This window comes from Thermobia domestica, chromosome 7 (genome assembly GCF_964235325.1).
Source record: "Thermobia domestica chromosome 7, izTheDome1.hap1.1, whole genome shotgun sequence".
In the NCBI taxonomy this organism is placed as follows: Eukaryota; Metazoa; Arthropoda; class Insecta; order Zygentoma; family Lepismatidae; genus Thermobia; species Thermobia domestica.
The window spans coordinates 259,140,986-259,167,890 of NC_137460.1; the positions used below are offsets into that span (position 1 = coordinate 259,140,986).

At 38.8% G+C, this 26,905-nt stretch overlaps 1 protein-coding gene, 1 long non-coding RNA gene and 1 pseudogene across 5 annotated transcripts in view; 2 read left to right on the forward strand and 1 right to left on the reverse strand.

Annotated features, from left to right (window-relative positions):
• LOC145690856 (uncharacterized) overlaps positions 1-18,111 on the forward strand; it is a 56,504-nt gene extending 38,393 nt beyond the window's left edge. The window contains exon 3 of the long non-coding RNA XR_014132292.1: positions 15,756-18,111. This is a non-coding gene — a long non-coding RNA (uncharacterized LOC145690856). The remainder of the gene's footprint in view (positions 1-15,755) is intronic.
• Positions 6-18,111, forward strand: LOC145690852 (brahma chromatin-remodeling complex ATPase subunit pseudogene; annotated as a pseudogene).
• Positions 18,112-24,078: 5,967 nt separating this feature from the next.
• The window catches only part of LKRSDH (lysine ketoglutarate reductase/saccharopine dehydrogenase), a 194,675-nt gene continuing 191,848 nt past the window's right edge, over positions 24,079-26,905 (reverse strand). For all 4 annotated transcript variants that reach the window (XM_081766216.1, XM_081766219.1, XM_081766217.1 and 1 more), the window contains one exon: positions 24,079-24,504. In XM_081766216.1, the coding sequence (XP_081622342.1) occupies positions 24,386-24,504 (119 nt within the window). In that variant the 3' untranslated portion in view covers positions 24,079-24,385. The remainder of the gene's footprint in view (positions 24,505-26,905) is intronic.

Here is a 26,905-nt window from a genome sequence, read left to right on the forward strand (position 1 = left end):
TAACGCCATAATCTGATATTTGGTTACGAATCTCTCTCACTTCAAATCTGTATCTTTTCTTCCTATAACTAAAGTTCAGTACTCGCAGCAACAGTATTATTATGTTGAAACTAGTCGCTTTTCAATTAACTTGTGATTATTTCAAAGTAATTTAAAGTAACAAGAAAATGGAATCTCGTAGTCCTACACCGGGAACACCACAGCTGCAGGTAGAATCGTCTCCGGTTCGACCCTCGCAGACTCCTTCGCCTATGGGCCCTCCGCAGTCATTTCCTTCCCCGATGTCCCAGTATCCTCCTTCTCCCTCTCGTATGACTCCACCGCGTCAAGCGGTGTCTCCGGTTATGAGTCATACGCATTCGTCGCCATATAGTCCACCAGGGAGCACAAATCCTCCTGGAAATACATCAACTAACACCCAGCCTTCAGGTCAGAGTGGCGGGATGGTACATTCTCAACCTCCAGGACCTCCTAACATGCACTTACAAGCTCCTAATCCTGGCATAGGACGAGGCATGCAGCAAGGGATGGAGCCTGGTACTCGTCCGCACGGAGGTTACCAAGGACAGCAGCATCCTTCTCCCGGAATAAATCCACAGGCAATGCTTCGTCAGAGTCAGCATATGAATGGATCACCAGGCGGGATGCAACCGAATATGAATATACCTATGACTCAACATATGCATATGGGAAGTCAGCAAGGTCCTCAGAGTGCACAACAAACCCTTCATGACAATCTGAATGATTTACAGAGAGTCATTAATAAAATGGAGGAAAGAGGAATGCAAGATGATCCTCGCTATTCACAATTATTAGCACTAAAGGCGCAACGTGGTATGATGGCTCATGCTACTCAGATGGAATCCATTCAATGCTCCCCACATCCTCTGCAAGGCATGCATGGGCAACAAGAACCACCTCAGAAGCATGTTTTTAGTTCCAGTCAGCTGCAGCAGCTCCGAGCGCAGATTATGACATATCGCTTATTGGCACGCAATCAACCAGTTCCAAGGCAGCTTGTCAATACTGTCCAAGGGAAGCAAGTTGATATGGGTCAGGATTTTACATTTCCCAGAATGTCTCCGCAAGAGGACGGAAACCTTCAACATCCAGGAAGACCCGGAGGTCAGCCACCACCACAGATGGGTCCTGGGGGTCCTGGAGGACAACAGCAGCCTCCACCATTAAGGCCTCAAATGGCTCCTCCAACAGCACCATCTCCTGTACAGCAAACACCATCACAGCAACCTGGATCCCAACAAAAGTCTCAGCATCAAACACAGAAGGTTCCAATGATGCAGATGCAGCAACCACCTCAGAGGATGCAGATGTCTCAGGCCCAACAGACAAGTCAACCACCAATTCAACAACAACAATCAAAAATGCCTCCACAGCAACAGCAATTGAATATTCCCAGCCATCAGCAGCATACACAACATTCCCCACTAAATCTTCAGCAGCCACCATCTTCCCAACAGCCGAGCATGATGCAGTCACAACAGTCTCAACAATCACAACAGCAGCAACCTTCGCCTCTGCAAAACCAACAACAGTCTCAAACTTCACCGCAGAACCCACCGTCGTCACCAAGTCAGCCACCACAGCCAGCTGGTCAAAGCTCTCAGCAGCCGCAACCTCCGCATAGTGTGTCACAGTCTCAGCCGACGCAGACACCACCCATGCCTTCGCAAACGTCTGGTCCTCCTCCTACATCACAGAACCAGCAGCAGCAAACTTCTCCTCAAGTCCAGCAGCAGACATCACAAACTTCTCCTCAGCCGCAGCTGCCAAGTATTCCTCCTCCAGTGCATCACCATCAGCAGCCCCCTCCTATGCACGTTCCCCATAGCGCACCACAGTGCATGCCTCAGGCTCAGTCACCAATCCCTCATCCACCATCAGCACCGAATCTCCAACAACCACTTAACCTTCAGCAACAGAGTCCACAGATTCCTCCGTCACCAGCCATACAGCATCCTCCCCCACAACCGGGGCCTCCCCCAATGCCGCAACAACCAGTTCCACCCCCACCACCGCAGAATTTACAACAACCACCCTTACATCATCAAGGTCCACCTCATCCCATGCAGCAGTCGCCACAAATGCACCATCCTCCGATGCAAGGGATGCCCTCTCAGCAGTGGAATGTTCCTGTATCTCAGCAGCAGAAGCATCCAGGACCAATGATGGGTCCTATGCAACCAGGACCCCCTCCACAACAACCACCACCACCTGCAGGACAAATGCCACCCCAAGGGCCAATGCCTGGTCCACCTTTTCCACCACAGACAATGGTACCAACCACATCTACAGGGCCAGCACCGAATGTACCGCCAGGTCCACGTGAAATACCTAAGCCACCAATAGGACCACAAGTTCCACAAGCTTTGCCACCAGCGCCTCAACAAGCACCACAGCAACAGCAATTACCAGCACAACAACAACAGCAGCAGCAGCAACAGACATGGCCAACATGGCAGCCAAAACAGAAGCGAACCACGACTGTTGCCAGACCTCCTGGTATAGACCCTCTTCTTGTCTTGCAAGAGAGAGAAAACATTCTGGCCGCACGAATCGCTTATAGGATCCAAGAACTAAGCAACCTACCAACCACTATGTCTGAAGATCTCCGTATCAAGGCTCAGATGGATCTTCGGGCGTTGCGATTACTCAATTTCCAACGACAACTTAGGTCAGAAGTAGTCGCATGCACTCGACGAGACACAACCTTGGAAACAGCGCGCAACGTGAAAGCATATCGCCGTGCCAAAAGACAGAGCTTGCGAGATGCGCGAGCCATTGAAAAGTTAGAAAAACAGCAGAACCTTGAAGCCGAACGTAAGAGAAAGCAAAAGCATCAAGAATTCTTAGAGAAAGTTCTGCAGCACGGGAAGAACTTGAAAGAGTTCCATCGCAACAACAATGCAAGAATTGCACACTTGAACAAGGCCGTGATGAATCACCACGCGAACGTTGAGAAGGAGCAGAAGAAGAAACAGGAGCAAATTGAACGGGAACGAATGCGACGGTTGATGGCTGAAGATGAGGAAGGGTACAGGAAGTTGATCGACCAGAAGAAAGACAAGAGACTGGCGTTTTTGCTTCAACAAACAGATGAATACATTGCAAGTTTGACAGAAATGGTGAAGCAGCATAAAGTAGAGCAGAAATTATCTGAGAAGAGACGACAGAAAAAGAAACGCAAAGGGGAACAAACAGAGGAAGCGGATCAAAGGGTTTCTGTGATGGAAACGGCAACAGGAAAAGTGTTAAGTGGCGAGGAGGCCCCGCTGCAGTCACAACTGCAAACGTGGCTGGAAGAGAACCCAGGCTGGGAGGTTGTTCCTCCGAAAGAAGAAGGGGAGAACGGTGAAAATTCCGAAGAAGAGGAGGAAGAGAAAGATGGTGACGCAACAATGGAGGAAGAAAAGCAACAAACAGAAGAGGAGTCAAAAGAGGACGTGGGGAAACTTCTTGAAGAAAATCCCAAAGCTATTGTTCAGAAGGCAAAAGTAGATGATGATGAGTATAAGAATCTAACTGGAGAACAAACATATTATAGTATAGCGCACACAATTCGTGAAGAGGTTACCGAACAGGCTTCCATAATGGTCAATGGAAAACTTAAAGAATATCAAATCAAAGGCCTGGAGTGGTTGGTGTCTTTGTATAATAATAATTTGAACGGTATTTTAGCTGATGAAATGGGTCTTGGTAAAACTATACAGACAATAGCGTTGATAACGTACCTTATGGAACATAAGAAGGTGAATGGTCCATATTTGATCATTGTTCCCCTTTCTACGTTGTCTAACTGGGTACTAGAATTTGAGAAGTGGGCTCCGACGGTTGTGGTGGTTGCTTATAAAGGTGCACCAATCAGTAGAAGACAAATACAAAGCCAGATGAAGACAACGAAATTTAACGTGCTTCTTACAACGTACGAGTATATCACAAAGGATAAAGCAGTCCTAGCCAAAATTCACTGGAAATACATGATAATTGATGAAGGCCACCGAATGAAGAATCATCACTGCAAATTGACAAGAGTATTGAATACTTTTTACAGCGCCCCTCACCGCCTTTTGCTAACAGGAACTCCTTTGCAGAATAAGCTGCCAGAGTTGTGGGCACTTCTTAACTTCTTACTTCCGTCTATCTTCCAGTCGTGTAACACTTTCGAGCAGTGGTTCAATGCTCCTTTCGCTACAGCTGGTGAGAAGGTGGAGTTGAACGAGGAGGAAACCATTTTAATCATTCGTCGTTTGCACAAAGTTCTACGACCATTCTTACTGCGACGTCTCAAGAAGGAAGTAGAATCCCAGCTGCCAGAGAAGGTAGAATACATTATTAAGTGTGATATGTCAGGATTACAGCGTGTACTATACAAACACATGCAAAGTAAAGGTGTGCTGTTGACTGACGGCTCTGAGAAGGGCAAGCAAGGAAAAGGTGGAACAAAAGCCCTTGCGAACACAATTATGCAGTTACGAAAACTGTGTAATCATCCTTTTATGTTCCAACACATTGAAGAGGCGTATTGCGAACACGTTGGCATTGAAGACGGCCATGTTGGATCTGATTTATTCAGAGCATCAGGAAAATTTGAGTTTTTGGACCGCATTCTACCGAAATTGAAAGCTACTAGTCACCGAGTTCTGCTCTTCTGTCAGATGACTCAGTTGATGACAATAATGGAAGATTATCTCAATTGGCGTGGCTTCACGTACTTGAGGCTTGATGGTAGCACAAAATCTGAGGAACGAGGCGAATTGTTGCGTAAATTCAACAATCCAGATTCAGAGTACTTCATTTTCTTGCTTAGTACTCGTGCGGGTGGATTAGGTCTTAACTTGCAAGCTGCTGACACAGTTGTGATCTTTGACTCTGACTGGAATCCACACCAGGACTTACAAGCACAGGATCGAGCGCATCGTATTGGCCAACAAAACGAAGTTCGAGTGCTGCGATTGATCACTGTGAATTCAGTGGAGGAGAGAATTCTGGCAGCTGCAAGATACAAGCTCAATATGGATGAGAAAGTGATTCAAGCGGGGATGTTCAACCAAAAGTCAACCGGTTCAGAACGCCGACAATTTCTGCAGAGCATTTTGTACCAGGATGAGAAAGATGAAGAAGAAGAGAATGAGGTTCCTGATGATGAAACTGTCAATCAGATGATTGCACGGAATAAGAATGAGTTCGAGCTCTTCCAGCAGATGGACACCGACCGTGAGACTGACGAGGAGAAACTAGGAGATGCTCGTAAGCCACGTCTCATGGAGGAGCAGGAGCTGCCGGATTGGCTGGTAAAAGATGACGAGGAAGTGGAGCGACTAACGTATGCCGAGGAGGAAGAAGTGTATTACGGGAGAGGATCGAGACAGCGGAAAGAGGTTGGTTACAATGACACTCTTACCGAGAAAGAGTGGCTAAAGCTGTTCGGTGCCATTGATGAAGGCGAAGAAGAATACGTAGTAGAACGAGAAGAGAAGAAGGTGAGGCGACGTCAGCCTCAGAAACGGCGGAAGCACGGTAAAGATGACGATGACGATGATGATGTGCCATTAATAAAGAAACCTCGAGGTCGTCCCCCAGCAGAGAAGCGACCGCCCACCAGTAATAGTTTGAAACAACAGATGAAAAAACTCATGAATATCGTCATTAAGTACACAGATAGCGATGGACGGGTTCTCAGTGAACCATTTATGAAGCTACCTTCTCGACGTATTTTGCCACATTATTACGAAGTAATCAAGAAGCCCCTTGATATTAAGAGAATTTTGGACAAAATAGACGAAAACAAATACAGCGATTTAGATGAGTTAGAGCAAGATTTCTTACAGCTGTGCAAAAATGCACAGATCTACAATAAAGAGGCTTCTTTGATTCACGAAGATTCAATAATCTTAGAATCCGTCTTTACAAACGCTCGAGCAAGGCTTGAGCACGAAGGAGAGTTAGCCAATGAAGATGATGATGATGAAAATAGTAAATCAGATGACATAAAACAGCCCTTCATGTGTACAACTTGTTGTAAAGTATTCCATGATAGCGCTTCATATCTGCGTCATCAGAAGGCTCACGGAGACGACAAAATCTCCCTGAAATGTGATTTGTGTAACAAGAGTTTCAGTTGCGCAATCGAAGCGAAAATTAGTCACAAAATCCGTACAGCGGACGAGTGTTATCGTTGTAATGAATGTATCAAAGTGCATGGCGTGTCGAAACAAGCTCCGGGTGGTGGAGACAAGCCGTACAAATGTTACTCGTGCAACAAAACATTCAGCTACATATCCTCTTACAAAAAGCATCAATCCACGGTTCATGCCTGTGATAAATAAGGAGCTAACACAAGGAACGATAAAAAGATCCTTATCGATCATAAATAACGTATGTAAGACTGTACTAGGAACATTCGTGGATGACTGTGTGCTTTTCCCCTCGCATAGCGGTATTACATTTACAGATTGTAAGCTGTCTGTAGTATTATGGTGTGAGTTTTGTCATCGAGTATACTTTTATTTTTTCATCGTCACAATTTTAAATGATGCTTCTAACCTGGACATCAAATTAATTTGCGAAAACTGCATTTGTAGCACGATAGTGCAATTGCCGAAGACGAGTAGCTTTGTTAATATGTAAGTACTGGTAATTTCATTTCACATGTGTACCGTAATACCGTAATTAAAGTTACTACAGGGAAATCTAGGATTGAGTAAACCTGACTTGGCAGTGGAGTCACGTTCTCCTTTGATATTTTGTAAGTTAAACTTAAATACATTTTTTTTTTTTTTTTTTTTTTTTTTTTAGGCAAATCGCGCAAGTATTAAAACGTCTGTTCAGTCTCGCAGAAGTGACTTGGTCTGACGAGATACGGGCTTTATTGCCAGTTGCTTATACTTCATCCCCCATCCCGTCTTACTTGGTTTTCAGCAGCCTTGTTAACGAATATGCCGTATTCGACCATAACTTAGGAATAAAGTACTTTGTACTTTTTTTTCCCCCAAAACTCTTTTGATAAATCTGTAATACTGTGGTCAAGGATTTTGTAGTAAGCCATTGCTTAATGAAACATATCGTTTCCTGGAACATTATGTATAAAGTTAACAAGAATCAGCAACTAATAAATCTGTTGTAAAATTGAATCCACATTCGCGCAAAAAGAAACAGAACATCGAGAACAAATCATATATTGTTATAGAAAATAGTATTCATTTTACTCTTGTAATTAGATTGTTACTCGTATTATCGTGCTACAAGTATCTGTTTTCTACAGTTTTAATTTATAAATTTTATTTGTTAAAAAAGAGTTTCTGCTAATGTAATGTATATATCGTAATAGATTACTGCTTTTGTTAAACGATTCATGGATATTGCTGATACCTACTTAATAATAACTGCAGGCAAATCCTGGGAATAAGTTTGTATTTTACGAGATCTTAACTGAAGTACCAATGAGAAATGTGTTGTAGAAAATAAGATTCTTTCTGTTACGTTATTTTTTAGGTGTCATGGCAGTTTTTGCCAGTAAATTTCTGTATTAAATTTACATTTACAGATGTCTTTCGTTCATTTTATTTTCATGTATTTTAGAAATATATATTATGTTGTCAAATTTATGTTCTCTTGCCCTGTAATTAAATATTTTTACTAAATTTTAAACATTTAAGAGTATTTGGGAGCAAAATTAGCTTGATTGGCCTTTTATTATTTTTTTTTAAAGCTGTAAAATAAAAGTGAAATTGAAAGTTGATGAACTTAGTGTTCTAAAACCAAATTAGAGTGGCAGAATTTGATTTAGACTTCTTGATTTAAAGAAACTCGTCATGAACATTTTGTTAATTTGTACACAGGATACATTTTAATCATAAATATTCATTACCTTTTACTGAAGAATGCTACAGAATGTATATTCAGTTCAGTAAAGTCTTACAAACTCTACCTAATATAGGAGTCGCGGTGGCTCAGTGGTAGAGCTTTCATCTCTGGTGCATGGGGTTCTTGATTCGATCCCAACTCGCGCCAAGTGAACTTTGTGGTGGACAAACACCGTGTGCGTGGGTTTCCTCGGGGATCTCCCACTTTATTAATTCCACCATTTCATTCATTTCTCGTCTTCTTTAGCCTAGTCGGCACAACCGTGGAACGTAAAACTCAAAGATTTCATTTGCCAACCTAATGCACACTGAGAGGGTGACGAGTTACCGAAAATATGTTTTTATCGAATAAGGGGGTGGATATTCACAACACACAATATTTTACAGCGTATTATTGTAATATGAAAAATTGGCTTACAATTCAGTGCAACCATAAACCTTCAGACAAGCCTGCTAGCAGCAATAAAATGGAATGTGGATTTACAGTAGCAATGTCACTTTCTTCAGCCACTTCGTTACAGAGACGGAGAGTGGAATAGATTTTTTTTTTTTTTTCCCCGGAAAAAAGCAAAACCTGTCAGCAAATTTGTTAGACATCCAAAAATTAGTGTCACAGGAAAAGAGACACAAATTGCAGGAATTGAATATCGTAACAAATCTTCGAGCAAAAGATGCGAGCATTTATACGTATAAATACAGGGTGTCTCAAAGTCCCCGGACGTAGGGTAACTGTTATTATCAAAGGTACAACAAAATGTAAGAGAAAAAAACGTCTCCAAATATGTTTTAAATCAAGTGAAGGATTTTTTTTTTTTTTTTTTTTTTTTAAATAATCGGACGAGCCGTTCGGGCTGTATGCTCTTTATGCGCCCATATTAAATGAAAATGCAACGTTGCTATTTACCGGGTGGATAAATTTTGTAAGAGTATGGCGAATGGGGACTCGGCATCGACATGTTAGTTTAAGACACCAACTTCATTCACTTATATTATATTGTGGGCCCAGGTAAATTGCAACGCTACATTTTCATTTAACATTGGGCGCATAAAGAGTGTACAGCCCAAACAGCTCGTCCGATTTAAGAAATTCCTTCACTTTAGATTGAAATCATCATATTTGGAGAAGGTTTCTCCTCGTACATTTTGTTGTAACTCTGATAATAACAGTTATCGTATGTCAGGGACTTATTGCACAGTTTAACACGGGAATGAAATTGAAAGCATACTCTCACTTTTAACAACAGAACCCGTCTTTTAATATATTTTTTTTTTCAAAGCCATAAACATGAAACAAAGTGTTCGAGTAAACAAGTGATAACATGCAGTCGTCGTAGGCAGGCAAGCGAAAGCTCAAGTAGCGGCATCTAGCGTGATTTTTTTTTATTAGAATAGCAGTGTTGTCATGTAGTACCCCTCTTTGATGGTCTATTACAGTGGTACCCAACCAGTATGTCGCGAAATTTTAGAATTTAAAAATTATGAAGCATTTACTAATTACTTAAAATCAAAGCCTCGAGCGGCAATAGTCATGCTCAATCTACATGAATTCACTGCTTACAGACACTTACCTGCTTACACTACTATAATCTATATTATTATTATTATTAATTAATTAAAAAATAAAAAAGTGTGTAGCAATGTCAATGGCGTTTACTTAAATGTGTTAAAAATCCAAGGAGAAAATAGGAGGCCTGGGAAGGACTCATCTAGGGGCCTTTAGTTTACGAAGTTCCCTGTAGGGAGAGTATCGAACGCGCTATAGTGGTTGCAATGCTACTTTAAACTGTACGTGCCATCTACATCCTCTCAGCTAACAGAAAACTAAATACAAATCAATGATTCAGCAGATAGTTTAAGTTGTGGGCTAGATACAAATTATATATTGCATAAAGAGTTTGCCATGTCAGAATGAAGGTAGCAGAGAACCTTAAAATTATAACCGCATACTTTATAGCAAGGAACACTTAAACGAGGTAAGCCATACTTCAGATATTTTAAATAATTGTCTTTTATTAATCAACATACACAATTAATGTTTTTTTATTCTTTAAATGACTACATACTCAAGCCGTTAAGTATAAAATATTGGTTATTTCACTTTGCTACTCAGTACTAAGCGGAAATCTGTCAACAGTAGAAGTGAAATTTGACGCCGTTAAGCACAGTTTTTACTGTTTAGTTTGCGTTTCTTATATGTGTACAGGGTATTTCAGAACAACAACGTTTGGGAGGTGATTCCTGACACCAAAGTAAAACAAATATATATATATATATATATATATATATATATATATATAGATCAACCTGGGTGCAGAAATTTGTCATTTCAGAATTACAGACTGCCGAAAACATGAAAAAATGAACTTTAAAGGTCCATAGCTCCAATACTATGGGACCTACCGTAGTCGAGTTAAGAACTAATATGTTCGTTATCCAAAAATACATGTTTCAGATTCCTGCGGTACTCACGCAACAATTTTTGATAGAGGGGGTTTGGCAACGGGCATATAATTTATAGTAGTACTCACTAACTTGAAGTACCGCAGGATTCTGAAACATGTATTTTTGGATAGTGCGCATATTAGTTCTTGATCCGACTACGGTAGGTCCCATAGTATTGGAGCTTTGAACCTTTAAAGGTTTTTTTTTTTTTGTGTGTGTGTGTGTGTGTGTGTGTGTGTGTGTGTGTGTGTGTGTGTTTTCGGCAGCCTGTAGCTCTGAAATGACGAATTTCTGCACCCAGGTTGGTCGATACTTTTTGTTTTATCTTGGTGTCAGGAATCACCTCCCGAACGTTGTCGATGTTGTTTTGAAACACTCTGTATATTTGGTTTATGCAACTGAAACTCATAATTGACAGTTCATAATGTCGCATAAGGTATCGGTGTATGATTCGTTACTGATACTATTGACTTGTTTGCATTAAAGTTGATGAGTTTTAGATAGTAAGGAGCTTGTTCATATGATAGTAAGCTTGTCTTCGGTAATTTGAGATCTGTAGTACTACAACACAGCAATCTGTGAGTTGTATAAATTATATGGTCTTGTAAGTAGAATAGTGTTGAAAATATTTTTTTTAATGCACAGTTAAAAAAGGAAAGCATGTCTATTATCTGGCTATTTTCTTTTAATATTTGAAATAAATTCTTTATTCTACATTGTGTTAATAAAATCGTAAGGATATTTAATAAGTGTATGTTTGTATGTATTTATAAAATGCTAAGATCTTCCGCTAACAGTTATTGGATATCGATTTTGTTTCTTATGAGGGACTGAATTGAGTCTCTCATTGTAAGTACCAATGTACCTGAAGAATATTTCGAGGTTAGGTATATTACGAAAAGAATGTTTGATTTTTTTTTCAAAAAAAGTAAGAATATATATATATTATCCTTGAACTAACTAACGTAGTTCCTTTCATTTTATTATTATATTTAAATAAGCTTATTACTACAGTAGTGCTTTGGTCTTAGAAGTTTATTCTTAGTAGTGAGGATGTTGTAATGCAAGTACTTTTGTAAGTGCCAAGAAAATTTTACGGTTTCATTTTATATTTTTGTTTGTCTTTTCGTCATATCTAGTCACTACATCTTTGTAGCTATGTGTGTGGAGATTATTTTGTATCGTTTCGTAACTCTTATTCTGTAATACTCGAAAGAAAAACTTAAGTCTTTGGTGCTTGAAGCAGAGTTTGAATTATTACTATAATCATGGTTATAAGTAAGCTAAGTTCAAATCCGTGTTACTTGTTTCTGGTGAAAAGTGAGCTACGGTAAGTTCAAAGCTGTATTTGTTGACTCTGGTTTTTGGAGGGGAAAGAAGATAGCTGAGCTCAAAGCCATTTTACTTTGCGGTCGTTCAACGTACGAGACCGTTCAACGAGAGAAGCGTCCGTGTCTTTTACATGCAAAATATCTGGATGAAACTCGATGATGAAATGTAGAGATGCAAGTAGAAACGAAACACGAAGTATACTGGAGAATTATACATTATACAACAAAAGTTTTTTTTTTTTTTTTTTTTTTTTAATATTCTGTAGAATAAAAATAATATTCAGCTCCTTAGCTTCTCCTGAGCTGTTAACCCTCTTTCACTTTGCCGGTCATTATAATGTCTTCGTAATGTTCAACACTGTGACTTTGGAACAATACACTCCGTAACTGGAATCCATAGAGACTGGCAATCTTCACTAAAATTCACGTTACTTGGATCTTCCATGAGCCGCCGTCTCCGTTGCTACCTGCCGGACTCGTAACCAAGAAGAAAAAGTCGAGTCGTGCTTGTGCTGCACTTTATACGCGGTGGGCAGCACGTGGGTAGTGGTGTTGCCAGATCTCTATAGATGTACCACATTAACTTGACACCCAGTCTTCCGTTTCGAGCGCTGCTATCGGCTGGAGGAATAACACTCCCTTTCGTCAAATGATCTCTCCATTAATAACAGCTGAATCCTTATTGGCTCAACGCGTGGGCGTGAGCTTTAGTTTGCATTTTTGCCACGGATCAAGACATTCTGGCAGCACTATAGTCGAGAACGTGTGGTACCAGCTCCTACCACAATTTGCTTCTGTTTTCGAACGTTATAACTTTTCTTATAGCAAAGGAACTTTAAAAGTTGATAGCTTCACTATCGGACCTATCGTGGTCGGGTCAAAACATCACTGAGGAACTGGTATGTTAACTATCCAAATATCCATGTTTAAGAATGCTCCTGTACTCTCAAACAGCCTCTCTAAAATGATTGTGCAGGTACCGGAGGTTCTGAAAGATGGATATTTGGATAGTTCACGTACTAGTTCCTCAGTGATGCCTTGACCCGACAACGATCAGTCGTATAATAGTGGAACTATGGACCTTTAAAGTTGATTTTTTTTTCATGTTTTCGGCGTCCTGTAACCACGAAACTATGCACTTTCGATCGCAGGTCAATATAAACTTTTATTTTTCTTATTTTGATTTGAGGAATCTATTCGTAAAATATTTTGACAAATTTTTATAGCACCCTGTATATCTTCACAAGTTTAAAAACTTCTATATTCAGGTAACAAATTATTCAAGCTTTTTCCTTTGTTAACCTAGTAAAGTACCTAAATTCCCAAACGCTCCTAGTAAAAGCTCGGATAAAGGTAGCATCTCCAGCTCCTAAAAATTAAGCAGACCTCCTCTTAAAACATTTGCAGAAATACAGATTTTAGTTTAATTTAAAACAACTTAGGTAATCAAAAGTTTTAGCTGTACATTGTGACGCAAGGAAGCAGAGTATTGTCCAGAAACTGCTAGTAATAAAAGTATGTTAAATCCAGAAAATGCAGAATTGTGGGTTTTGCCGTAATGCCGACGAATCATCTGTCGCGGCACTACGAATTGGAAAAAAATAATCTTAAAATATTCTTCTGTTTCAGATTAATAATCCGTCTCTCTAGGTACTATCGCACGTTAAAATCCTTTTTCTTATTAAGGTTTTATCAAATACTGTTCGAGGAGAGAAATTTTTGAAAAAATATTCATTTCTTAACATGACTCCATATGGTTGTCACAAACACCTACGATACTACATAAATAAAACGAAAGTGATTAATGGAAACGTTTACTCAGCTTCAGCGAATGAAAAATGAAAAAAAAAAAAGTAATTAATATTTTTTATACACATTTGAATTAGGATTTCGCAAGTGTATTCTTACTCTACTTCAAGCCCAGTTTGTGTACTAGTGCTTTCCCAAGCATTAACATTCCTAAGGTGTACAGGATGTCTTACAAATGCCTTGGTGATGAAAGGAAAACTAATTATTCATTTAACAATGTATTTAGTTCTTTGCCATCTAAATTATGAGATTTAGAAGCAAGTTGTGTGTGCTGCGGTCTAAATTTATACATTATCTGGATGTGTTAGAGTTACATAGTATGTTCTACAAGGGAAGATAGAACTACGTCGAGGATCATAATTTAACTAGGAGCAAGAAGAATTTGTGTTAAAAATTAATAATCCATAGAAAAGTTCGCATATTGTAATATACAAGGCAAAAAAAATAAGTTGCTCTGTTCCAAAACGTCTCTTCATATATTTTTTTAAAATATATATATAATATATTGTTAATACTTATTTCAACGAACTTATCTCATTTAAATGTTTTTTTTAATCTATCTATGCTTATTTCCAGGTGTACAAATTAATATGATTTAAAAAAAAATAAAAAAAATGTTCTGCAAAATGGACAGTAGATGTTTTTTCGGAATTGGGCAACTCAAATAACTAAGTACATACACATACCATTATTTGATATGAGTGTCTCATGTAGTTCCGGTATGCATCGATTCTACAGAGAAAGATCGCTTCTATTCTGTAACTTGCGCTTACGAACAATTTTGTACTTTTATATAAGTTTTATATATGACATGTATGGGTTGAAACACACAAAACAAACCGTCTGATTGTTAGAAAGCTATAGATTATTATAGAGATCGAAGAAAGCAATTTTCACTTTGAGACCTATTTAATCTTGGCCTTTCCAGCTGTTATTTAAAAAAAAAAAAACTATTTTTACAAAACTTGTTTCAATTTTCGGATGATAATATTTCATACCTCTTCCGTAGATTGTGATGCACAAACACCGTGCGCGTGGGTTCACCCATTTCTTCCCACGTTATTCATTTTACCGTTTCATTCATTTCGCATCATTACCATTTCCTTTAGCCTACTAGGCATAAACGTGGGATGTAAAACTCAAAGATTTCATTTTCGTCCTTAAGTTTTCCGTATTCAGTAGAAAAATAAATTGAGTGAACATACATGGCCCCTGAGCATAGTTTCTACTTAACGAAGAAGGCAGCAATTTTGCGAAAGGGCAGGTTAATTAAAAAAAAAAAAAAAAAAAAAAAAAAAAAAAAAAAAAAAAACTTCCAAAAGAGAAACTTTCTTGGCACTCATTATGTGATTATGGCCATGCATGAATGATAAAAGTGATAGGATATGATAAGCAAAAATATATCAACTTTTTTTTCGGTACTAATAGCTTTGGAGAATTTCCCTCTACGAGAGTCTCAAGTAAAACGTCTTTGTTCATCAATGACAAAACAAGAAGTGAATACACTTTCAATTTGTGTGTGACAAAGCCTTTAATGTGGCTTTCAGGAGTAATCTTTACTTTTGATTAAACCGTAATATAGTTCAGAATGACCTAAGATATGTGAAACGAGACAGGTATAGTATATTCTATTATTACATTTGTTAATCTGTAAAAGAATGTCATGTTTTAATCATAAAATATTTTAATAAGTCTTCTCGGGCTATCCGACATGCAGACATGGCATTCATCTCCAGGGATTGTAATGAAATAAAAGATTCCTATACAGTATAGACTTCTTCCTAGAAGATCATCTCGGAAATCCGAAAAATCGCAGCGACATCTACAGAGCTTGCTGAATGGTTGGAAGTGGGTAATAACGTTTGAACTAAGTAACACCCTGTATTGTGTATTAAATATATTTGTTTTATAATATTCATCGTTTCAATACGAAATTTTGTTTGAAAGAAACTTACCTGTACTTGTGATTTTTGCACCAATAACTGTTGAACAGAGCATCATAGTTGAGCACCTTAACTTCCACTTGAGCCATTTCGAAGATTATAAGCAATCTGCTATATGCATATATTTCTCCTATAAGGCATCCTGTATATCATAGTATGTAAGGCTAAGGTCTATATTTGTACGGCATTTTTATTTGTGTGTGTAACGTTGATCTGTATAACTTACACTGAAAGAATTTAACTACAAACCAGTGAGTGGCATTAATAATAACAAATAATAATCAACTAGATTGTACAGTTCTTGATAAGTACGAAAGTTAATAGATGTCTGTTCCTCTGTTTGTTAATAGATGGCGTTTACTTCCGCTAGTGAGCTTCATAGGTTTTAAAAGCAGGAAGCTGTCATTGCTGGAAATGTGAAGTGTATATGTGGCTTTTTACTATTATTATTCTTCTTCTTTAGTTCGTATTTTTTGTATTCGGCGGTGTGTTATGATTTTTAAGATGGTTATGACTCAAAATGGCTGTCTTACGATGTACACGTAGAGTATACAATACGCACAGTAGTTCACTTTTCTAGTGCAAACATTATTATTATTATTTTTATTATTATTATTATTATTTTGCTGATATTATTTCTTACTTGGGAGCTGCGATGGCTCAGTGGTAGAGCGTTGACCTCCGGTGCATGAAGTCCTTGGTTCGATTCAAGCTTGCGTCAAGTGAGCTTTGTGGTGGACGAACATCGTGTGCGTGAGTTTTCTCGTGATTCTCCCGTTTCCTCCCACTTTGTTCATTCCACCATTTCATTTTTTCTCATCATCACCGTCTCCTTTAGCCTAGCCAGCATAATCGTGGGACGTAAAACTTAAAAGATTTTCGGATTAAGAAGAGATTGTCCTAGCTTTGAGATGATATTTCTTCCATTTCGACTCTTCTCACAAAAATCTCCAGTTCTTGTCCTGAAGTAGATCCGCCCAAAACTTCAGAAAGCTTTGTCACAGAACTTGCATCCATTAACAGGCATAAAAGACAGGCACGTCTAGGTCATTACATTAGTGTTCACCTACATTCACATACTTCGTATTTAAGAATTAATTAAAATCTATCAGTCAGCGTACAACGAAGATGTCTCTTCCTTAGACAGGGAAGGAATAGTGCTATATAAAATACAACAAAATTACCGAAATTTTTTTGTTTAACAATATTATAATAAAGGTTTAATTAGCCCTCGTGTATTTTGATAGACTGGACCCCTCCGAAATGACATCCTAGGGTCACTGAACATTGTACTTTAGCTCAATTTAATTTCCAGATTACGTTCCACGGTCCAAAGCCATTTTCGTGTCGGGACCCTATTTATGAATAGGGTCTTGGAATATATTGCAAATTTTGAGTTGTTTTAAGTGAAAATCGTATTGTGATAATATGTGAAGCAGCAAACGAGCGACCAGAGATAATTTTTTTTTTTTTCGTGAGAAAACAATTTCATAAGATCATTTGAAAGTTTAAGTACTAATAAGGGGTGGAGGCAGGAAGGCTGTCTGGTGATGGACGAACACTACAAAGTAGTATAAGAACCATATTTCCATTTCTGTATATTTAAATAATTTTAAGCCAACGATTAGCATTATCTTGTACAGTCATGTACAAAATGATTGTCGCATATCTATAACTGTCTTGTTGTGGGAATATAATTTGATAATCGTTTTGCAGGGTACATTTAATACTGTTACTATGTGTATCATCGGGAAATGTATATATGTGGTAAATTTCATAGAAAAAGAATTATAAATACGAAAATTAGAATGACTAAAATAAAATTTGCTAAATGGAAAGGAAGGTTATTTTCGTTATATTGTTATTTACTGCTCTTTTGACATGAAATTTACCACATACATGTCTTTGCCGATTATACATATATTAGCATTATAAGAAATATCGGGCGAAATCGTTATCAAATTATATTCCTACAACAACATTTTTTTTATAGATATGCGACAAGCATTTTGGACATGACTATATTCACATGAGGGTAATCAGAGATGGTTTTATATCAAGGTAAGTACTATCTCATGATGGGGAATAGGGAATATATGTTCGTAAATCTCTGTTGTCGTTGATCAAGAATCACAGCCATATTGGTTTTCGTAGCCATCTTGAAATCCTATCATAACTCGTTTCGTGCGAACGTCAATTGTCAGTTTTAGAAGAAAATTAAATTTAAACCAAAAACTTAAAGATAAGGTCCACAAGTGATGAAATTCTTTTGTGCTAGACTGAAATGCTATGTTTGTATGGATGATGTTATTTGAAATAACTGTTAATGTTAATTTGTTGGAAAGCTTGGACGTATGATTGCTTTATAAATACTATGTATATGTTAATGGAAAAACTGTACAAGTAAAAATTAAAAAAAGTATGATATATAATATGAAAATTAAAATGTAACTTTCAATGTGTATTATTAAAAATAAATTGTTCTATTGTACATGTATGTATGTATGTTTGTGTACGCATGAAATACTCTGCTGTTTTTATCTTGAATTCTCTATATGATTGCAGCATTTGTTATTTATATATGAATATAGAAATGTACTATAAAGGAAAATAATACATTGATTGGCAAAAGGGAAACAAAAAAATGTAATGAGGAAACATGAATTAAAAGTTCTTAAGGAAAATAAATAGTGTGTATTATAATAAGGTTTAACAGTTTTATTTGTAAATTATTCCTGACATACAACAGATGTTGACAAAGAATAAGCATCTCGTCTACTGACTTTATTACGGGGGCCGTCCAGAAAGTAAAGAACGATTGCGCATCGTGAGCGGCGCCTACCCCCCTCCACCACTGCGATCATGACGTGCATGACGAAAATCCTACGGAAAACCTGAAGAAAAAATTCAGGAAAACTGACGTTTCACTTATTCCCGAAACTCAAAACCAAACACATGGTCATACTAATTTTCAACAATCTTTTACCCATGAAAGGGAACAAGGTGGACCATCCAAATTTATCATGATACATATTGAGGTCCTGTACTATAATACCGAATGCTTAAATTGGAGAATTTCCAAATTTTAGGGGGTGGGCCAAGGTACCTCTCCCAAAAATTTAAAGGGATGCATCAATGTACCTATCTTTTATGATAGAGAATGGACACCTATACATGACCATATAAGGTAATAGGACCTCATCAAAGGGGATAAATTGGGCCAAAAAACCAAACACGTGGTTGTACTAAAATTTGGCAATTTTGTATCCCTAAAAGGGAACAAGGTGGACCACCCAAATTTATAGTGATCTATATTAGGGTCCTATACTATAATACCAAATGTTTAGATTGGGCAATTTCCAAAATTTAAGGGGTGGGCCAAAGTACCCCTCCCAAATTTTTAAAAGGCTGCACCAATATACCCATGTCTTATGAAAGGGAATGGACCCCTGGATACGCCCATATAACTATATAAGATAATAACACCTCAACAAAGGGGATAAATTAGGTCAAAAAACCCCGAAATTTAACATTTTGGCAATTTTTTACCCATGAAAGGGAACGAGATAGACCCCCAATACTAATAGAGGTGCATACTATGGTCCTAGGCTACCATGCCCAATTTTTAGATTTGGCAATTTCCAAAATTTAAGGGGAGTGGTCCTAAGTACCCCTAGGTCATTGATCTGGGCGCCAGAATCCGGGGGCGGCAAAACTGTTCTCAAGTCATGCGCTACTAACAGTTTGCAAACGATAAGGCACTCAAGCAAGCAGTGACAGCCTGGCTCAAATCTTTGGCGGCAAATGAGTATAACATCGGCATTGAAAAATTGGTCCCACGTTATCACTAGTGTCTTGACAACTATGCCGATTACATAGAAAAGTAGGGTAAGGTTCTGTGGCTTTGTAAATCAAGTTTTGTGCTGATATCTTTTGTTTTTATTTAGCCATGCCAAAACGTTCTGAACTTATGGACGACTCTCGTATTATTATATCAAACAAACATCTTCCAGAACAAGACATGGGGGAAAAAACGATGAAGCCATCAATGAAATTCATAGAGTGAAAATGTACGACTACACCGTGTATCATCTCGGGTCTCCGGCTTACCTCGTCGTTGCGGTACCTACAATGGTACCCAAACTCTGTCGTAATAAGTAGCCACACATTTCTAGTCTTGAGGTAGATGCTCAGTTATTTAGTTCACATTAACTGTATCGTAGACCCTGTCATGTTTGGAGAAGCCATATAAGGACAAGTTGGAAGTAATAATTTGTTTTCTTCCTCCATTTCTCATATAATGGTTTGGTATTTAGGACTTCTACTCGTAATATGCAACTGCTAATGACAGAAACTTGTTTTATTATGTGCTTCCCATTGCGATGGGTTTTTAGAGCAACTGCCTCCCGGTCATGGAAGATATCTTGGTTCCCATTGTTATGGATTCTTACATGGAACAAAATGGAACTTAGGAAAATGATCAAAATATTTACTCCAAGAATGCCCTATTCCGAGATTGTGTGTTTGAATGGTACGCTTGATTTCGTGATGGACGTATAGACGTTTCTGATGATCCCAGAAGTAGACGTCGGTCAACCAATAGTTCAGAGATTATATGAAGCGTGGTCGCGACCTGCTGCAGTAAGACCGTCCGCATGATTGAGGATGGTGCTGCACATCAACTGCAAAACGATTTAACAGATCCTGAAAGAAGATCTGGGGAAAAGGAAGATTTGTGGTAGGTTTGTGCCGTATTTTTGACTAACAAGTAAAAGCAAAATATTCAGAGATTCGAGTGCTGCACGGAGTTGATTAGGTCCGTGGAGTCGCGCCGTTCATTGCTGGATCACATCTCGTAAGCCTCTGTTGCTGATTTACCTAACGTACAGTAAAACTTAATGGTCGGCCCCCCGTAGTTAGAATCCATAACAATGAGAACCAGGGTGGTGACCCGATAACAGATGCTCTAAAAAATTGACAATGGAAACGAGGGTATATTTAAAGAGGAATGTTCAGAAAGGCAGCAGAAGTCCTACATAAGAAGAATATTGTAGTGTCATGTGATACACTCATTTTCAGCCATCAGTCCTGGAACTTTGTCAAACCCTCTTTGATAATCAGTCTATGAATTTAGGCATCCATTATTTTTGAATGTTAACAAATATTTGTCATTACAAAGATTCTTAATATGAAAACTTCTAGTCGCACCTTTACATTCTACTTAGATGAAGGCACTTCTCTTATTAGGGATAAGCAAACGTGGTCCAAGGTGGTATGAAGAAAGACTGGTCAGGGCCCATACGAGAGATACAGCAGATAGTGAAGTCAACACTACAGTCCGGACGGCTTAAATACTCCAGAATATTACTCGACAGAGTCTAGATGAAATAGCTGAACGCATTTAGACGAGGGTACAAGATAAATCCTAATCTCACCGGAGATAGAAGCCGAACTTTCCGGTAGCAACTAGGTGCCTTATCGACTACGTTACCAATGCTGTACGACGTGCTACCCTATATATCCGAGATTTTTACCGGACAAACCAGTAGCACTACGGCATTCTGCAGCTAGTCTCGAGGTACCTATATTAGCTACTGAACCACAAAGTTGTGTCGTCTTTTTCGCATTCAGTTGAGTTACATTTGTGCGTGTCAGGACGTGTTTCAGTGCTTCTGCTATTTGTTAAATGGCTGACGTTAAGGTGCAATGGATTTGCAATCAAGTTCTGTGTCAAGTTGAAGAAAACTTCACCCGAAACCCACCGCAAGTTGAAAGGGTCATTTTTGGTGAGAGTGTGCTGAGTCAAGCGAAAACATTTGACTGGTTCAAGCATTTCAAAGAAGGCCACGAATCTGCGGAAGATGACAAACATTCTGGTCGACCGTCAACATGCACAAAACTGGAAATTGATCATGGAAGTTCGTGATGTGATTCGCGAAGACAGAAGGCACACAATTCACGATGTTTGTAACAGACTCAGACTGTCGTACGGTTCATATCAACGAATTCTATCCGATGAACTGAACATGAGACGAATTGTAGCGAAGTTTATCCCTCGCCTTCTCAACTTCATCCAAAAACATCTCAGGATTCAGACGTGCACCGGGCTGCAACAAAGAGTTCGAGCGCGTCCAAACTTCTTATCCAGAGTCATTACAGGTGATGAATCTTGGGTCTATGGTTATAACCCGGAAACGAAGCAGCAACTATCACAATGGAAAACGCCATCCTCTCCAAAGCCGAAACAAGCTCGACAAGTTCGGAACAACATCAAGTCGATGATGCTAATTTTTTTCGACATTCGAGGAACTGTGCCATCTGATCAGAATGTCAAACGAGAAGTGTTACTACGAGGCTTTCGAGACTGAAGGAAGATGTTCAGCGCAAACGGCCAGAGCTGTGGCAAAGGAAAAACTAGTTGCTGCACCATGACAACGCGCCTGCGCACACCTCGTTCGTTGTGAGGGAATTTCTGGCTATAATGGCAACCGTCCCACACCCTCCCTAATCCCCTGATCTAGCCCCGTGTGACTTCTACCTGTTTCCCAAGATGGAACTCGCGTTGGAAGGTCGACGTTTTGGCTCCATTGAAGACTTCCAAGTGGAATCGCAACGGGTCCTGAACCCTTCACCCTGCGGACTTCCAGGAGTGCTTTGAAAAATGGGAACAACGCTGGGATCGTTACATGCCGGAGGAGATTACTTTGAAGGTGACGGAGGACATTAGGACGTAAGTATAGTTTTCTGATTTTTACAACGACATTTTCGGATATTTTGGGTAGCATCTCGTATGACAGTGCGTAGTATAAGTAATGACATATAGTCCAACATTTTAATCCACTCTTAAATTTTAACACTCTAACCGAAACATGAGTTTCAGGAACGTTTGAGAAACACAAGACCTCAGATACATGGTATATGAAAGTATAAAATAAAAGAGCCAAATGAACTTAAACCTTCACGAGCAACCAGGGGTGCCCCATTATGTTTTAAAATTTACCATTGGGTCTCAGGGACCCATGTTTCGGTTAAAGTATTCTGTGTTAACTAAAATAAGGTCCAAAGTTAATAGACGTATCAGTCGATAGGTCACATCAAGCTGAATAAAATTACATGATTATTCTGATGCGTAGATTTTGAGAAAAACGAGAAATACGAATTTGTATGGCGCCAAAAAGTACATTGATCGTTATCTTTGGGTGGGAAGTGTTGTTTATTTATTTATGTTATTATCTCAGATCAGCAGTCTCTCGATTAGTTTGAAACAGCCTTCCATCCTTCCCTATATCCCTTCCTTTTCATTTATTTCTAGCTTTTCTTCAAATGTCTTCTTCGCTTGAGCTATTTTGGATCTTACATCTTATCGGCACCTATTATCACTTGTTATTTTACAACGTAACTAACAGAATTGCTCAACTTCATCTATCAGGTGCTCTCTTTTCTTATTTGTTTTCTAGCGCATCTCATAACTTTTGTTAATCTTCCCCTAGTAGCAAGAAAGCTTCCGGCCAGTTGACGCATGCTTAGCTTTTGACTTTCTACGCTTCAACTTGAAACGCGTACTTTCATACAATCAGCCTTTTGTTGTACTTGCAAACGATGCTTTAGACTATTCTCAGAGCGCCATATTACTGGCCGTTCATTAGCTATTGACTTGACTTGTAAAACGCTTGCGTCAAGCTTAAATGGAACATTAAATGCAAGGTTACTCCCATGTAACTTCGTTACTGGAATCCAGCTTGCGGCATGCTTCCACACTTTCCAATCAAGCGGGTTGTAAGCTTGGCGGACTTGAAATTAAAGCTTACATCAAGCGGTTTGCAAGTTGTTTCTGCTACTAGGGTCATGTTGAATTTACTGGTATGTATATATACGTAGGTATATAAAACCAGCTAATTAGCAGAGCTGTATCTCTTACTTATGCTCTTCTAGCGCTTATTCTCTGATATACTTTTGTAAATCCACACACACTTGCAGTTAAATAAAATTTAACAATTTCTATTCATTTTCATGTATATCGTTATGGTCTGGAACTCCCCTATTTCTCAGGAGGTCGCGATGGCTCAGTGGTAGAGCGTTCATCTCTGGTGCATGGGATCCTTGGTTCGATCCCAGCTCGCGCAAAGGGAGCTTTCTGGTGGACAAACTCCGTGTGCGCGGAATTTCTCGAGGTTCTCCCATTTCCTCCAATTTTGTTCATCCATCATTTCATTCATTTCCCATGATCATCTCTTTTTGCCTACCCGGCATAATCGCGGGACGTAAAACGTAAAGATTTCATTTTTTCTCCTATTTCTCAGATATAACAGAGAAACTGGGATACATTGTTAGATTCTGTTCTTACTAAATTTCTTCCCTGTACACTCTCACCCTATCAGCGTGCCATATGAATCTTTATTTAGTAAACTCCCTGAAGTTTCCGCCTAATCACACTTATCATGTGACTGGAAATCAATATATGGCACCGGACCTGTTAAGCGCCCTTGGTTGTAGTAAGTCTTTCCTCGTACTCTTCCCCCTTTTTACCTGATAAAATGTTAGCGAGCGGGTTTACAGTTTACTAGGTTAAATACATAACCTCATTTTACTTTATAAGGTTTAACTACCTAGGTATATCTATGGTTTTTAATGGCAACATTTCGACAAACAATTTGAAAGCAACTGCTTAATATATATATATATATATATATTTATTCATATAATCAAAACATCTTTTCATAAACTTTCTACACAAATAAAACCATCAAAAAATAAAAGTTCATTCAGTATTACTCTGGACAAATTTTCTGTATGTATAAATTATCTCAAAAAGTAATAAACACAGTTTTTTTACACCTAAAACTAAGTCAGGTACACGGAAAAAGTTGATAAAAACAAAGGTTGTCAGATGATAATAATAATAACAACATTAAAAAATTACTAGAAAAATACATCACTTTGCTCCATTAAGTTCCTTTTCCACCATCTCATTCCAACGTTATTAATTGAGAAATATCGATTTCTGAGTGGGCATTATTCCTTCCTGCTTCAAACGGGATAGCATCGGCCTGTAGATGTCTGGGCTAAACGGAAGTACCATACCTTTGTTTTGGATTTCTCCTGAAAGAAAGAACAAAGATATATAGAAACAAGTCTATATAAAAAAAATTAAGCAAAACAGAAAAAGATGGTTTCTGAGGTCCCCCTAGCTAAATCACTACATTAAAGCTTTTGGTATGTGGACCTTGGGTTCCATTCCTGGTGGGAGTACATTTTCGGATCCCTCGAAAATCATAGGTCGGTATTACATATATAAATCTTGTCCCTGTTTTGAATTTAAAACAAAATTCTTAGTGTCTAACGGGAAAATATGGCATATACCTCACTGACCAGAACAAAATAATACGAGGCGCTCACAAAGGTCTTGAACGAAAACAAACGAAAATTAAATGCAAACATTTATTGTACCGGGTACAGGATATGTTGAGCTGTTTTTCAACATATTCACCACCGGAATTCAGACATTTGTCATAACATGGGACCAATTTGTCTATACCTTTGTCATGGAACTCGGCCGCCTGAGATTAAAACCACTGTTTGACAACCTCCTCCGTTTCTCCTTCATTCTGAAAATGTTGACAGGAATCCATTGAGTTTTAAGAACACATTATAATCGCTCGGAGCGAGGTCCGGGCTATACGGTGGATGATCCAAAATGTCCCAGCCTAACTACTGCAGGACATTGTTGTCTGGCGAGCTGTGTGTGTGCGGGCATTATCGTGAAGCAGGACAACACCAGCACTAAGCATCCCACGCCATTTGTTCTGAATGGCCCGTCTTAATTTCCGCAGTGTTTTTAAAACTAGCACTGCTCGCACTTCACACGCGGCGGAAGCTAGAATAGGAACGTCCAGCTTCAACCAGTGCTACGACGCTACTGACAGCACTAGGGAAGTTCCGCTAGCGCATACGCCTTGCTAAGACCTTACTCTCTCACGCGCACGTAGTCACTTCGCGCAACATATGGTACGCGTAGGAAAGTTACTTTCTGGATGCGCTTCGTAAATCCTCATGAATTGTTTTCGAGATTTTTTCTCAACCTAAAAATCAACGCTGCACTATAGCCATGCCACGTATCAAGATAAAATTAATCCTGAAGTATGAACTAATAAAGCTCTTCATATGACACTAAAGAAGATGGCAACCATCAAATTCACAAATAGTTTCTCTTTGCATCTTTTAGTACGCCGATGGGCTACTGGTGAAGATCAAATACTTCCTATTTGTATTACTAAATTCGATAGAAATGCTTTTATTTTAATTTTAACGTGATTTTTGGAGATGAGTAAACTGCTGAGATTGTTAGTAAAGTACAGCTGTTGATACTTGCTAGGTAGGTCTATATTTTAGAAAAATTTGTAGGACGGAATGTTGTATTTATTCTGAGCTGAATTTCGACGTTTTCTTCGACTAGCTCTTTCAAAAATGTCCGTCACTTACTTCAGCAATAATATTTCATATAGTATCCTCCAAAGTTACTCTTAGTTGTTTCGAAGTGATTCATGACAACCTAATTTTTTAAAAAATGAAACCTCTTACAGAACTTTAAATAAAACGGACACTTAGCAATACACACACCAGGAAACCGGGAAGTAAATATATGCCGCGAGAAATTAACTTAATATTTAACAAAAGCACGTCAACATACTACCAAAATATGATACCAACTAGGAATACAAACCAAATGGTGCGATTTCTGTAAGTGAACAAAGGAGAGCATGATGCCTCCGTAGTAGAACGCTTACCTCTGGTGCTTGGGGTCCCTGTTTCGATCCCTGGACAAGTAAATTTCTGGTGGATAACATCGTGTTTGTGGGTTTTCTCAGGGTGATCCCGTTTTCTCTCGCATTATCATTCCACCAATTATTCCATCTTTATTAATTTACTTTAATCGTTCGTCTCTCTTAGCCTAAATCCAAAGATTTCCTTTCATTTTGTAAGTAACTCTCATAGAACCCCTCTGTATATTTCAGCAGTGGTCGAAAAGAGACGGTATGCGATGGTATGTCATACCGCCTCTGGTTTTTTAGTGATGAAGGCATACCGTCTCTTGTTTTTCAATGATTAAAACATACCGTCACTGGAGGGGGGCGCGGTGGCTCAGTGGTGGAGCGTTCACCCCGGGTTCGATCCCAGCCACCGCCAAGTGAACTTTGTGGTGGACAGACACCGTGCTCGTGGGTTTTTCTCGGGGTTCTCCCGTTTCCTCCCACTTTCTTAATTCCACCATTTCACTCATCTCTCATCATCACCGTCTCCTTTAGTCTAGCCGGCATACGCGTGGGACGTAAAACTCCCATTTCATTTCATTTCATACCGTCACTGGAAAGTAGATACTAAATATCTTTAATAAATCCATTTTTATACTCAGTAATTGGCGAACACCTTTGCATGTAGAAAGATTTTAATTTCTTATGTTGAATTTATTTCTAAGTTGACAACACCTACATTTTTGTTATCT